Raw genomic sequence first — 13,464 nt, 5'->3', positions numbered from 1 at the left:
GAAAAAAAATTAAAGAGAGGTTCAAGGTGGGAGAGAATGAAGAACGAGTGCCGAGCAGCATGGAGAGAAAGTGGAACCAAAATGTCCTTTAAGCGCACCTGCCTCCCTGCGCTCATCCTCCTCCACTGTTTGATTAAACAGTACTTTTCCCCCCATCCTCCTTATCTGGGCTGTCGCTGCATGAATGAGCTATCTGCTGTGTGACTGGCAGACTACTGCCTGCTGCCTCCGATAGCATTCCACTTTGGTTAGGTAAATAGGAACTTAACTGAACTGAGACAATTTAAACAGTCTAAATGTAAGGAGATTAAAACTGGCCAAACAGTGGCTGAGCACAGGGATGCACCACTGGCGTTTAAGCACCGCTGCAAGAACCAAACATACAAGTGCGGGATCGTGCACTCCAAAACACAATCGAGACCGCAAAGTCAAATGACACAAACAAGCATCAAATAAATACAAAACACTGAAATCCACAGAGAGGCTGAGACAGGAACAGAGGGAAAGGACAGATAGTAGCAGCCTTTGGTTGTTTTTGATGCCTTGGTGCCCTATGACCTACAAAATCACTGTCTGTGTTTGCCAAATAATGTAACACACACACACACACACACACACACACACACACACACACACAGTCACTCACAGACAAAGGGCATGAGGCAGGCAAGCAGGATGGACCTGGGGACAAGTTTCCGCCTGGACGCCCTCATACCCCAGCCAGCTCGGCCCTGCTCTGCCCAGAGGCCTTTCCAGACTGGCCAGTCGAGTGAGCGACCCGCCCTGACTCTAACTTTGTGTGGCAGGGAGACCTAGAGACAGATGTTCCCTGCCACTGGCATGGTGCTGCAGAGATGTTACTCCACGTATGTATGTGTGTAGGAGGCAGAGAGAGAGAGAGAGAGAGAGAGAGAGAGAGAGAGAGAAGGAGGGAAAGGGAAAGAGGGAGACAGAGAGAGAAAGGTTGAATGGCAATGTTGGGAGGAGGGAGGATGAGCAAAGGGAGGGTGGTGTGGTGCGGTGGTGGTAAAAAGAAGGAGAAATAAATCAAGTCAAAGCAATTTGTGGCAATGGCTGCTGCAGTGTCATTAGGAATCCTGTCACGCAGCTCCTCTGAGCAGTCAGCAGACGCAGGTTGACAGCAGGCCAAAGAGGAATTTTAATTCCCATCCCCCCTCCTCCTCCTCCTCCTCCTCCTCCTCCTCCTCTTCACAACTCCCAGCTCAACCCCATTTCCCAAATACCGGCCCACAGTGAAAATAGTAGCCGCCAAACCCAGCCTCATCACTATTTGCACTCTGAACATTAAAAGCACTTCTAATACCAATTTCTGACACTGGAAAAATAAAAATCTTGACAAGTCTGTATATACAGCGGAGCAATATAATAACACTTTCCAATGCAGTTTCTGTACAAGTGCAGAATAGGGCGAGATCACTCCACTAACACCAGTAAAATGATTCGACAGCAGCAAATTCTTGTTTGTTTAGATTGGATGGAACTGACATTATTTCAACCCCCCTGTTTAAGAAATGTCAAAAATTTAAATTCAATGAGATTTTTTCCCCAGTGTATTCCTCACTCGCATCAACTAATTTCAAAAAGGACCTAAAGTGAAAACTTAACTTAGGGGTAAATTCCATCGTTGGACACTGTAATATATCATCAGTCTACAATGTTTAATGCTTCTAAGGGGTCATTTTGTGAGCAAGTGTCATTTCCTAGAATGACTTTCAACAACCAGCAGAGAAAACGCTGTTTTCTCTTGGCCCTCCATTTAGCTGTGGGACATATGTGGAGAAAGTAATAATGACAGCAACAGTAAGAGTAAGGCAAGGCAAAGCAAGTTTATTTGTATAAAACATTAAAAAAAAGACAGTTTTTCCTGTCAAGAAGAAGTGAGAAGGGAGAGTCGCACCCCTTACTCAAAATGCAAAATGTCTTTATTGCATTGTGATCTGTTGAGGCTATTATTAGAGGAGAAACTGACCTCTCTGTTTCTTCTATGATGGATTTCTCCCTGTATGATTGTTGAACATTCGTGCAAAATGATAAGTTCTTGCCCTTTAACTCTGAGGGACCAACACTAAAACCTTATGTTTACCATTTATACTTTAGATACTAACATTTCTTGTCAGTGCTAACTATACTTCAGTTGCATTTCAGCAAATAAATAAATAAATGAATAGATAGATAGATAGATAGATAGATAGATAGATAGATAGATAGATAGATAGATAGATAGATAGATAAATAAATAAGCTTTGTGACATTTCTGAAAATCGTGTTGTTTTCTGGTCTGTACCTACTTTTTCCATTTTGGTGCAGTAACACTCCTGGTGAAGCTCTTGTTTTCATGTTGGAGTAGTTAAGGAAGCAGACTCACATGGACCAACAAATGCCACTGTATGTGTAAAAACCCAAACTATTAGTTTAAAATTGCTCTGTCAGCAGAGATGAATATGGCAGTCTCTGGGGTTACTGACGCTCTACCTGAACCCTGTTTCATTGCATTTGTTGAAACATTACTATTAATATACTGATCTTGAAATTTCAAACAGAGGAACATTACACGTAATATTGCAATGACTAAAAAATCTTGACTGGGTTACACATTTGTCTTGTAAGTTTCCAGACACAAACAGCGTTTTGCACAATTCAAAGTAATAGATTATTTTGGTTGTAGACGATGATAGATCTGCTTTTAGAATTACAGTCTGTAAGTTGGAACACCATAAATTTTAAAGATTACGTGACTGAACTGGAATAATTCACTTGATTAAATGACTGGTCCTGTCACGGTTCTGCCTCTGTCCGTGACTCTAGCTTTTGCCTTGTTTCTCCATGTTCCCTGTCTCTCATGTGTTCTCCTCCTCTCCTGTTTGTCTCTTTGTGTCAGTCTCTCTCTCTTTGTGTGTGTGTGTGTGTGTGTGTGTGTGTGTGTGTGTGTGTGTGTGTGTGTGTGTGTGGTGGGGGCGTGGCTCTGTCTCTATCCCAGGCTTCACCACCTCACCTGGCTTCAATCAACCCATCAGGTCTGCAGTATAAGAGCCCTGGTAACTCCCTCCACTCTTTGCCCGATTGTTCAGCCTGCTTTAGTGGTAGATACTCTCTTGGCTGCTCTTGTATTTGTACTTGACTAATTCTCTGTGAGATATTTTCATGTTACCTTGTGCCTGTGGACCTTATACATTGTGCTCAGGATCCTTCAAGCTCTCCGTGTCCCCTTGCCTGCCCATGCCATTCCTGCCTGCTGCCTGGTCCTCTCCCTGCACAGCCTGCCACACTACTCTGCCTCTCCCCACCATTCATCATCCCCTTGGACATCAACCATCATTCAGCTAACCACAATACATCCTCCTTTTTACCCCCGACTCAGAGTCGATGTCTGCATTTGGGTCATACAACAACACCAAACCATAACAGGTTCCTTTTTAAACAGGCAATCAGAAACTTCACCCTTGCTCACAGATATTTCACTGGCAGAACTCCACACTGCATAGTTGGCAGTTTTACAAAGTTCACAATCTTTTGTATTTAATAAGCATTTTTTTTTCTTTATCAGTCATATGATTGGCTTTACGTCTTCATAGCTGTAGACCAAGAGTCAGTGTGATATAGATATGGATCTGTGTCCAATATGGAGCCAACAGATCCAAATCAGTTTCACGACAAGATAAGCAACACAAACACAAATAGATGCATTGTGTCCAGTGATGGTGAATTCGCTGTTAGAGAGAAGACGAGATGGTACTGGTAATAACCCTGCCCAGGCAGAGCAGGGCAGAACAATGCTGCATATTTCTCCTCTCAGCTGCCACTTTAATGAGCAGACAAAATGGCCAATGTTGAATAATTAATATGTGGGTCCATTAACAAGGCATTAGAATGCATTTTATCTCTTATTGATTTTTTTTCTGCCTTTTTTTCTCCCTGAAAACTTTTACTCCATCCGTAGACCACTCTGGGTCCAGCGCTGGCGGGAGTGAAATATGGCTGCTGCTGTTTAAATGTCAGCTTTGTAATTACACATGGAGGCACGAGCTGGGCAATCCCACGGCCCGGGGGCCTCTGATTTATGGTCAGGCACTCATGTCAACAGCACAGCACGGACACATACAGGCAAAATGCATACACACATTCTAACAGCAACAACAAATTGAGACTGGGGATGTCGCAGAGGGTAATCCTACATAAAGTCAGTATATGCATTTTTATTTGCAGGATAGTGTTTATCCACTCCTTTCAGGCTGATACAAATGTGCTGTGCTCTGTGTATTGACTAAACATCAGAGTAAGAAGTATCAAATTGATGTAAGCTACATAATGCCATATGGACAGGTAATATATGCACACATAGGGGATTTCCATGTGTGTCCATATTAAATACCATTATATGAAACAAATATGGCACATTTTCATGAAAGACATGTATTACAAATACATACATCTTCCCTGTTTTCATATACACATACCTGCTCATCACATGCGGCGTACACATTTATCACCATATATATGATCAGTCATATGTTTATGTGACTAAATGTGTAACATGAATGATAACATTTCTGGTATAGCGGCATATATGTTTGCATATTGGATTTTTGTATAGGACGGCAAGATATTTAAGCAAGAAATAGCCTATTAATTTATATTTCCCCCCATGCCCTCACATTGCTTAACCAGCTTTTTATTTATCACATTAGTGACAAACTGATAGAGCACTTCCCATTGTCCATGTTGCTTGTATGACATGTAACCATCTCAGAGGTCCTATTCTTCCCCAGTCCCCCCCTGAATACTTTTTGCTCAGCAGCCTAACACACTCTTGTGGCATGCGGGACACCCTGGTTCAATACGCCCTCCCCTATGCACAGCGTCCATCAGTCAGATTCTAGGCACAGATACCTGCTGGGAAAACCAATCTATATCTGGACGGATGGAGGAGGAGAGGCGCGGCCAGATCAATGTACAGATATTGATACACGCAGCCATGCAAGGAGACTACACTCCTTCTGAACTCATTCTCTCTCCTCTCTCACTGAAAAGATTAGGAATCTAGATTAACTGCTGAGTAAGGTGTGTTTGTGTATGTGCGGATGTGTGTGTGTGTGTGTGTGAGAGTGTGTGTGTGTGTGTGTGTGTGTGTGTGTGTGTGTGTTTGTAGAAGACAAAGACATACTGTACCACGCTGAGAGATTCTACAGATCTAGCTGAGCAAGAGAGAGAGAGAGAGACAGAGAAAGAGAAAAGGGAGGGAGTGGAGAAAGGTAGGAGAGAGAGATTACCACCACAGAGCTCAGTAATGGTGTGAAGTGAGCACGTCAATAATAAATACCTCCCATTACACCACAGTGGACCGCTGCTCCAGCCTGTACAGCAGGGCACCTGCTGGCTCCCTGATCTACCTCAAATTACACTGATGCTTTCACACTGAGCCTCTGTGTAACACAGCACAGGGACTGTAGCACACACACGTACAGGCTCACACAGACATACCTACACAGGCATACATGCCTACCTAAATACACATGCATGCACACACAAGGCTGGAGTATCAAATTACTTTTCTGGGCCAGTTTCAGAGGTTCAGTGTCAGGGCTTTGTCCCCTCTGACTAATCTCTATTGGGGTCTGGATTTTTTAAAGATGGGCTGTCCTGCCAGGCTGCAGCAGCCCCCCTGCCCTCCCCCTCCTCAGAGGCCTGACATCCAGGTGTTTTATAGTATTTGTGGCTCTGATCATCCATCAAGCCGATCGATCACTCTCCCAGCAGCTTTTATTAATGATCTTGTCAGCCGGCCCGCTCTTGGGTGCAGCCGCTTGTCCAGAATGATAGATCATTAGCTAGTCTGCCTGCTATTTATTCTCTCATGACCTTGTCTCTCCCCATTGTTGAGTGGGCCGAGTTATGAGAGCTAGAACATGATAATTCAGTATTGATCCAGTGATTTTTTTTGTTTTTGTTTTGTTTTGTTTTACCAAAAAGTTTTTTGGCAGTGTTTCAGCTGTGGACACACCGCAGCGGCAGTGGGACGGTGTGCTGTGCACTCAAATATGCTCAGGCTAGCCAACTGTCAGCACTCATCACCTTTAACCACCTGAACACCGATTTCCCCTTCAAGTAGCTTCAAAGTTGGAATAAGCATTTTTTCAATAATGTAAGACATTGTCAGATATATATTCTGTATCTGCTGGTTGCCACACTTCATTGAAGCTACATCAGGCTTATATTCAGTGAAATATTCAAACCCAAGTTGCCATTGTTTTATGGCTGCACCTTCATATCAAACAGAAAATATGTAGATGTCTTGTGCATCATTTTATGCACATCACCCTGTAATTCAATTTGAAATCTTGGAATCAGTTGGAATAAGTTTAAAAAAAAACTTATGTGGGTTTAAACAAAGCCTGTCCTCACAGCAATGACAAACCCACCTGTGGGAGCAGCAGAGGTTAAAGAACATGCTGCAGAAAAAGATCACAGCATATCTCACCCATACTGTGTCAGCAACATATCTCTATGAAATCATTCTTCTCAATGTCCCCAATGTCTCCCAAGTTTGTCCCTTACCACAAAGGAAACCACAGAACCAGACTTTACAAAGACTTTACAATAGAGCTTATAGCAAACGATCCCCCATGGACACACCACTGCACAGCACTCTCACATTTTAACACCCTGAATTTTCAGAGCTTCACCAATAAACTAGACTTTAAATTCTGGCTTTAAGACCCAAAATAATAACTCTCCTCCAACACTTACCGCTCTGCTTCCAAGACACAACACAAGACGGCAACACATCACTGGATCAGTTGGACATGCACTTATCCCAACACTGGCTTACAAAAACAACTATGATCAGAGATAATTTTTATATATGTTTTTACAGACTAAAATCTGTAATAAGATCCAATATTACGTTAGATCAATAACCTCTATTATACATTTTAAACAGGCCTGTAAACGTTATCTGATGGAAGGACACACCTGTAGCCACTGATTACAGCTCACACAGCCGGTCCTGTCTCCTGTAGTGTCTGTTTAGCTGTTATGCTTTTTTGTTTTTGTGATTGTTTTTGTTTTTATTTTGCATTATGATGTGACTTTGTCTTGCATGTGCTGCAGAGCAGGACCCTGCTGTAATACAGCTGTTAACTGAGTCTGAGTTTTAAATGTAACACATTTTGACATCTGTGGTGTTACTTTCAATCCTTTTCCTGCATAATAAAAATAAAATGAAATGAAACATCAGAGACAAACACAGTTACCAGAGACAGAGAGAGGAAAAGGGAGGGAGAGAAAGGGAGAGATAGAGAGAGAGCTCATCATAGTGATCAAGAGAAAAAGGGCAACAGCGAGTGAGAGAGAAGCAGAAATAGAGAGGCTGAGAGAGTCAGCAGGAGTTTAATAGGAACCAAGCCTAAGGCTGAGCCAGCGAGGTATGGTTTGTTTTAGAATAAACATGAGCTCCATGTAAACAACAACCTGACTGTGCGTACTGAGACTGTCCCAGGGGCCGAAGCGCCTGGCCTGTCATCCTCCCATCATCTTTCACTCCACTCAGTACATCCATAAAGCCTGTCATGTTGATCAACTAGCCACAGGCCCAAATCCTTTTGTGACTGTCAAAAGTGTGCACTTGTGAACATTTGACTGTATATTTCCAGGGGTATTTTCATTATTATTATTCTTATTATTTTCCATTTTGCTTTTCTGCGTCTATAATGTACAGTAGGCCAGTGGTGTGTAACTGCTACTGAAGAAGTTCTATGGCATGAATTGACTGGCTATTATTTTTCTCTGTCTTATTACTTCAAACAGTCTGACCTGTTTATTATGCAGCGACAATGTTCAAAGAGGAGAGGGAGGAACTTCTCTCCTCGAGAATCATTCATGATGGATGGCTTTCATGTGCAGAGCAGAATGACTGAGACTTCTGCTCAAAGTCAGAGAGAGAGACTGAATTAGAGCGGAGAAACATTTCAAAGTAATATGCCTTTAGCCCAAGTCAAAAAACATATATACAGTACATAGCTCTATCTATCTGTCTGTCTGTCTGTCTGTCTGTCTGTCTGTCTATCTATCTATCTATCTATCTATCGGTGTGTGCACGCATATATGCATATACACGTGCATGTACATAGCCATTTAGACTATGGCTGGGTATTGACAGGGACCTCATATGCATTATGAAACAAGGGTCATGGTGTAATTTGTATCATGATACATCGCAATACACTACATAAGAAGAACTTACAACTTAACTTAAAGTACAACTCACTGCACCTGAGTAGACTGAGAAAAAATACACACCAAAACACACCATGTAATATCATAAATTAGGTTTCTGTTCAAGCAATCTGATTGGTTGAGAGCCGTGTGTTATTTACTGTAACATCACAGGAACTTCATCACTTTATCTGTAGAACAACAGTTGTCAAACAAACAACTGATTGTCACCCAGAGGACCACATGTAGGTGATTTGCACTAAAATATTATTACTCATTATTACTTTAATAACATGACAGCCATGATGCTGGCTGAACACTCAGGCTGTGAGTGCTCTATTGCTTAATTGTATCAAAAATCAAATGAAAATTTGCCTCAAATTAAAATTCCCACTCCAATTTATTAAAACAGAAATGGCACAATTCTTAAATGTACACTTATGTAGATGTCACAACATTATATGAAATTTAAGTGCATAGACAATATATCAATACAGAAGGGGTCAGAATTGATACACTATTGTGAAAAATAAAATCATGATACTCAGCTATGTAATTTCTACATGTTTCTCATCATTGGACAGTCACCCTCAACTTCTGTGCTTACTCCATGATTTTTGTCAGCTGAATCTATACGGTCCTCATTTTCGTGATTTCAGTTACTGTGGCTTTAACTGATAGACACGATTAAATATGCTTAAAAATTTTATCTGTGTCAGTCGTGTGACAGACTGGCAAACTGTCCGGGGTGTCTTCCCTTGTTCTACACCATGCCTGATGGGATAAGCTGCTGAGGAGGATTGAGCAAGCAGTTTAAATAAACAAATGATTGCATATATTAACATTCAATCATTTTATTCATGTTTTCGAAATAGTATTGCAATTGTTTGTCTGCTTGTGATACCAGTTGGCTCCTGTGTGTCCTTAATGTGTTCATCTTCTGAATAGGAGGCAAAATCTGTTAAGTTTACACCTTTACTGCTGAATAGCAATCTGAAAACACAGAAAAAAGACAATATTTGGTAAGCAATCCCTTTGTTATCACTGTGTAACATCAACCGTTTGTTGAAACCTTTGCCCTTCGACCAAAATTCTGTCTAAAACACATACACAACCTCCCTGATGTCCCCCGTTACCCACCCTCCAAGACCCTGGGGCCCAATAAGCAGCCATCTGCAGACAACCTCTTCCACCACGCTCCAGCAAACACAGGCAGGGAGGGAGAAGGAAAGCGAGAATGAGAGAAAGAGAGAGGGAGACAGGGGGAGGTGGAAGTAGTTCAAGGGCACGGGTACTCCATCAAGCTCGAGTCCTGGGAATACCCACCATCCTCCCCAGCCCCCCCCCCAGTGTGCACTGGGCCAGCACTGGAACCCACTTCGTCTCCACAGCTGGCCTCAGCGCAGCTCTGACCCTGTATCGCATCATCCTGGGCCTCCTAACTAGCTCAAGAAGCCTCTCTCCTCTCTTGACCACCTACTCGTTCCTGGCTCTCCCCATCATCAGCTTCCGTTTTGACCCCCTGTCCCTACAATGGCTCTGGCCTCCACATGGCAGCCCAGCCTTCCTGCCCCCTGGCCGGTTCCCAGCTCTGCTGTGGGTGGTGGGGCGGTGGGGCTGGAGCTGTCCTCTGGTGCTCCTGCAGCCCTGACTGCTCATCCATCCTAGCCTGCCAGCCCACAGATCGATAGCTCTGCTCTCTTAATCAGGTCTCTGGTGACTGTGGGCGGAGGAGAGAATGTGTGTGTGTGTGTGTGTGAACAGGAGGAAGCACTGGCTGGGGGTTGCACTTGTGTTTCTTTCCATCTTCCTTACTCTAACTGCTCGACTGTTTATCTCAAATGTATTTTCAACCCTTTCTTGCTCTCTTCCCGTCCTTCTCTCTCTGAATACTTAGCATATGATTTATCATTCATCAGGCTCACTCTTTAGCCCCCTTCATTCTCTCATCCCTCTCTGTTCTAACAACTTTTTTTTCAAGCCAAATCTCGTTAAGGCTCCAATCTCTCTTCGACAGTCCTGCTTTATATTTTTCTCCTCTCTGTGCCATTCTTCCATCTCGTCACACACACTATCTGTCTATACTGGCAGCATGCCAGGGCTCATTCAAAAGGAGTCACGCAGTCAAGTTGGTCCCGGTGCCGCTGCAATCTGTTTTGACTTGTGGAGAAGATAGAGCAGGCGAAGGATTGGAGAAAATGGGGATGAGAAAGGATGAGAGGTGAGAGAAGCGAGCGGAGAGGGAGGGTTAGTCAGATGGAGTGTGGAGCATCCAGCTGTGGTGTTGTGCCTGGCTCGAGAATCTGCCTTCAGGCTCTCATCACACCTGTGTAACCGCAGCTGCACAGAAACACACAAACACACACACCAACGCACAGAAAAAAACACAAGTAGTGTAATGACATGGTTCATAAAAAAGCACCAAACAAAAATAACTTCAAAATACTTAGAATTTTATTATATTAGAACCTCAGATCTTCATCAATGTGAATAAAAGAACTAGAACCTTAAGAATGTATTCTAAATTTCAAGGATCATCATGTTTCCAATTCCACTACCTCACTGTCATTCATTGTGTTTTGCTGCTGGTGTAATTAAGCACGGTTCTTTTAACACCACACCGCTGGAATTTCTGGTCACTGCAATTGTTACAATGAAATCTCTGGTCATTCCCCTGAAAAAACTGGTCACCTTCACCTTCAACAATATTCAACAGACACATTCAAGAAATAGAATGAATCCCTCTGACTTTGGTCAGAATTGATATGAAATGCTTTGAAGCATTCATGATTCTTAAAGGATATAACATTATGTTGATCTAACATTGTCAATAAACGTTTTTGTCAAGAAACTTTATTAATTGCTTTTTTTTTTTTTTTTTTTTTTTTTTAGAATAAATAGCCTAATGTTTAAATGATTATGCTGTCTGATGTGTTTACATTTCAGAAGAAAGAGTAGTCTTAAATTGTTGCAATACAATTTTGGCTAAAAGGACTAAATCAAATTATTGTCTTGAATCATGTTTTACAGACTCGAACCGAATTGAATCTTTCAAAAAGGAAAATCATTCTTGATTCAATCACTGACTGGTGAATTGTAAATCAAACTGAATCATTGCTGAGCCAAAGATTCCCACCCCTATTCAATAATGCTCACACATTCTCTTACCAGTAGGAGTGTTTCACCACATCTATGTCGGCACAGCTGAACATCCATTACATGGTAAACTCAATTGTTTTGTCAGGTGCCACAGCAGAATAAGCTTGCTGTCCAGAATCCATTAATCCAGACTGTACAGTGTATGTACAGATCTGATGGTGATAAGACATCGGCTGTGTTGTTTAACCAAGGGGGAACTGCACACGTGCCCAGATGGGACAAGTTATTTCTGCACTAGTGCCCCCGTCGCCTTGGCAGGAAGTGCCGGTGTGGTGCCACAGACAGCGACACAGTCCAGTCATGGGAAGAACTGTCGCAGCAGGTCCTTCTTGTTGACCTTGCCCATCTGATTCCTTGGCATCTCCTCCACCAGCACCAGGCCTGTCGGGATGGTGTAGGGCGCCATGTGCTCCCTGCAAAAACAAAAACAGCCCCAACAAATACAGACACACTCAAATACACTGTAGAATGCACACTGCTACAAGGAGATAGACACAGACTCACAGGCATGTACAAGGACACGCACATACACAGACACAGGCATACACACATGGATGGGGGACATGCACATGCACACATATGCAACAAAAAGCAGAAGACAATTGCGGAACAAAGGCTAGCCCTGTGGTAGAGCGGTGGAGATAAGGAAAGAAATGTCCTTCATACACTCCACAGCTCTTCTCCCTAATATCCCCAATTCGCCTTCCAGACACAGACTATTCCCTTCATACAAAACAATACAATCACTGCGGGAAAAAAAGAAAATAATAAAAGCAAAAACAGAAGGCTGGGATAATTAAAAGTGTTTTATTTTTTCCATTTTGAGTGCATGGTTGTTATGTCAAGTCTAGAAGCCTGGAGCTTTTTTATTATCTTCTAACCTAGTTTGTTTGTTTGCGTGCGTGTGCCTGCCTATGTGTGTGTGTGTGTGTGCATGTGTGTACTTGTGATAATGACTCATACTGCTGCCATCAAATACTACTTTCAGCAGATGTTTTTTTCTTTTTCTGAGCATCTCTCTTGCCTCTCCCTCTCTCTCTGACTCAATGAGTAAAGTGTGAGCGAGTGTGTATATATACATATGTGTCTCCTTCTCACTAATGGGGCTTTGCTCATGTCACCAATTTCTCTGAGGCAGTGTGTGTGTGTGTGTGTGTGTGTGTGTGTGTGTGTGTGTGTTGGTCTGTGTTTTCTAGGCAGTGTAGAGCACAGCGGGTGTGATAGAGATTCAGACTGACAGCTGAAGCCAGGGCACTGAAGAGTGAGCATCCATCTACTTGTTTATGTTTCATTTCATCTCTCACTCTCTCTCTCTCTCTCTCTCTCTCTCTCTCTTTCTCCTTCACCCTGGCCCCAGCAGTGGGCTGTGTGTTGGCACTGCGTGTCCTCTGGCGACACCCGTGGCTGAGAAGTGTGTGTGTTTGTGTGTGTTTGTGTGTGTGTGTGTGTGTGTGTGTGTGTGTGTGTGTGTGTGTGTGTGTGTGTATGTCACAGGCAGCAATGGTAATCCACCATGCTTGGACCAGCAGGCCACAGCAGTAGGACCTAACACCCCCACACCATATGGAGCCCACAGCCTTGACATACACACACACACACACACACACACAAAGAATGCCCGGACGAAACATGGTAGAAAGATGGTAGTGGGTGGTAGGAGTGATAGTGCGGAGGACAGAAACAGATGGAGGGAAAGTGAAGCGAGAGGGCAGGGTAGACAAATGACTGAGAAACCAAATTCTGTGAGGAGGGCAAGTAAAAGAGGAGCAAAATCAGGGAGGTGGGGGTGTTTGTGCCTGCAGCCACTCCAAAGAGAAGGGCTGCATGTCTCCACCAACAGTCTGTGCCACACAAAATAAACTGCACTGACATTTAGAGAAATGAGAAAAAAAGAGCACAAAAACCACAGCAACTGTTAGCCCACAAGACTGAACCCTCCATAACAATCACTTGATCGAGATCTTCCTCTTTTTCATCTCCTGTCTTTCCTTCAGCTCCCCTCATTAGTCCATCTCTGGCCTCTCTTTCTCTCACATCCCTTCCTATTGATCTGCGGGCTTCAGGGCCAGTCAC

General features: G+C 43.1%; 1 protein-coding gene across 5 annotated transcripts in view; it reads right to left on the bottom strand.

Annotated features, from left to right (window-relative positions):
• Positions 1-10,664: 10,664 nt before the first annotated feature.
• The window catches only part of acsf3 (acyl-CoA synthetase family member 3), a 37,951-nt gene continuing 35,151 nt past the window's right edge, over positions 10,665-13,464 (bottom strand). For all 5 annotated transcript variants that reach the window (XM_030048348.1, XM_030048353.1, XM_030048351.1 and 2 more), the window contains one exon: positions 10,665-11,804. In XM_030048348.1, coding sequence (XP_029904208.1) covers positions 11,690-11,804 — 115 coding nt within the window. In that variant the 3' untranslated portion in view covers positions 10,665-11,689. The remainder of the gene's footprint in view (positions 11,805-13,464) is intronic.

This window comes from Myripristis murdjan, chromosome 3, assembly GCF_902150065.1.
Source record: "Myripristis murdjan chromosome 3, fMyrMur1.1, whole genome shotgun sequence".
NCBI classification, from domain to species: domain Eukaryota; kingdom Metazoa; phylum Chordata; class Actinopteri; order Holocentriformes; family Holocentridae; genus Myripristis; species Myripristis murdjan.
This window is presented reverse-complemented; position numbering and strand designations above follow the sequence as displayed.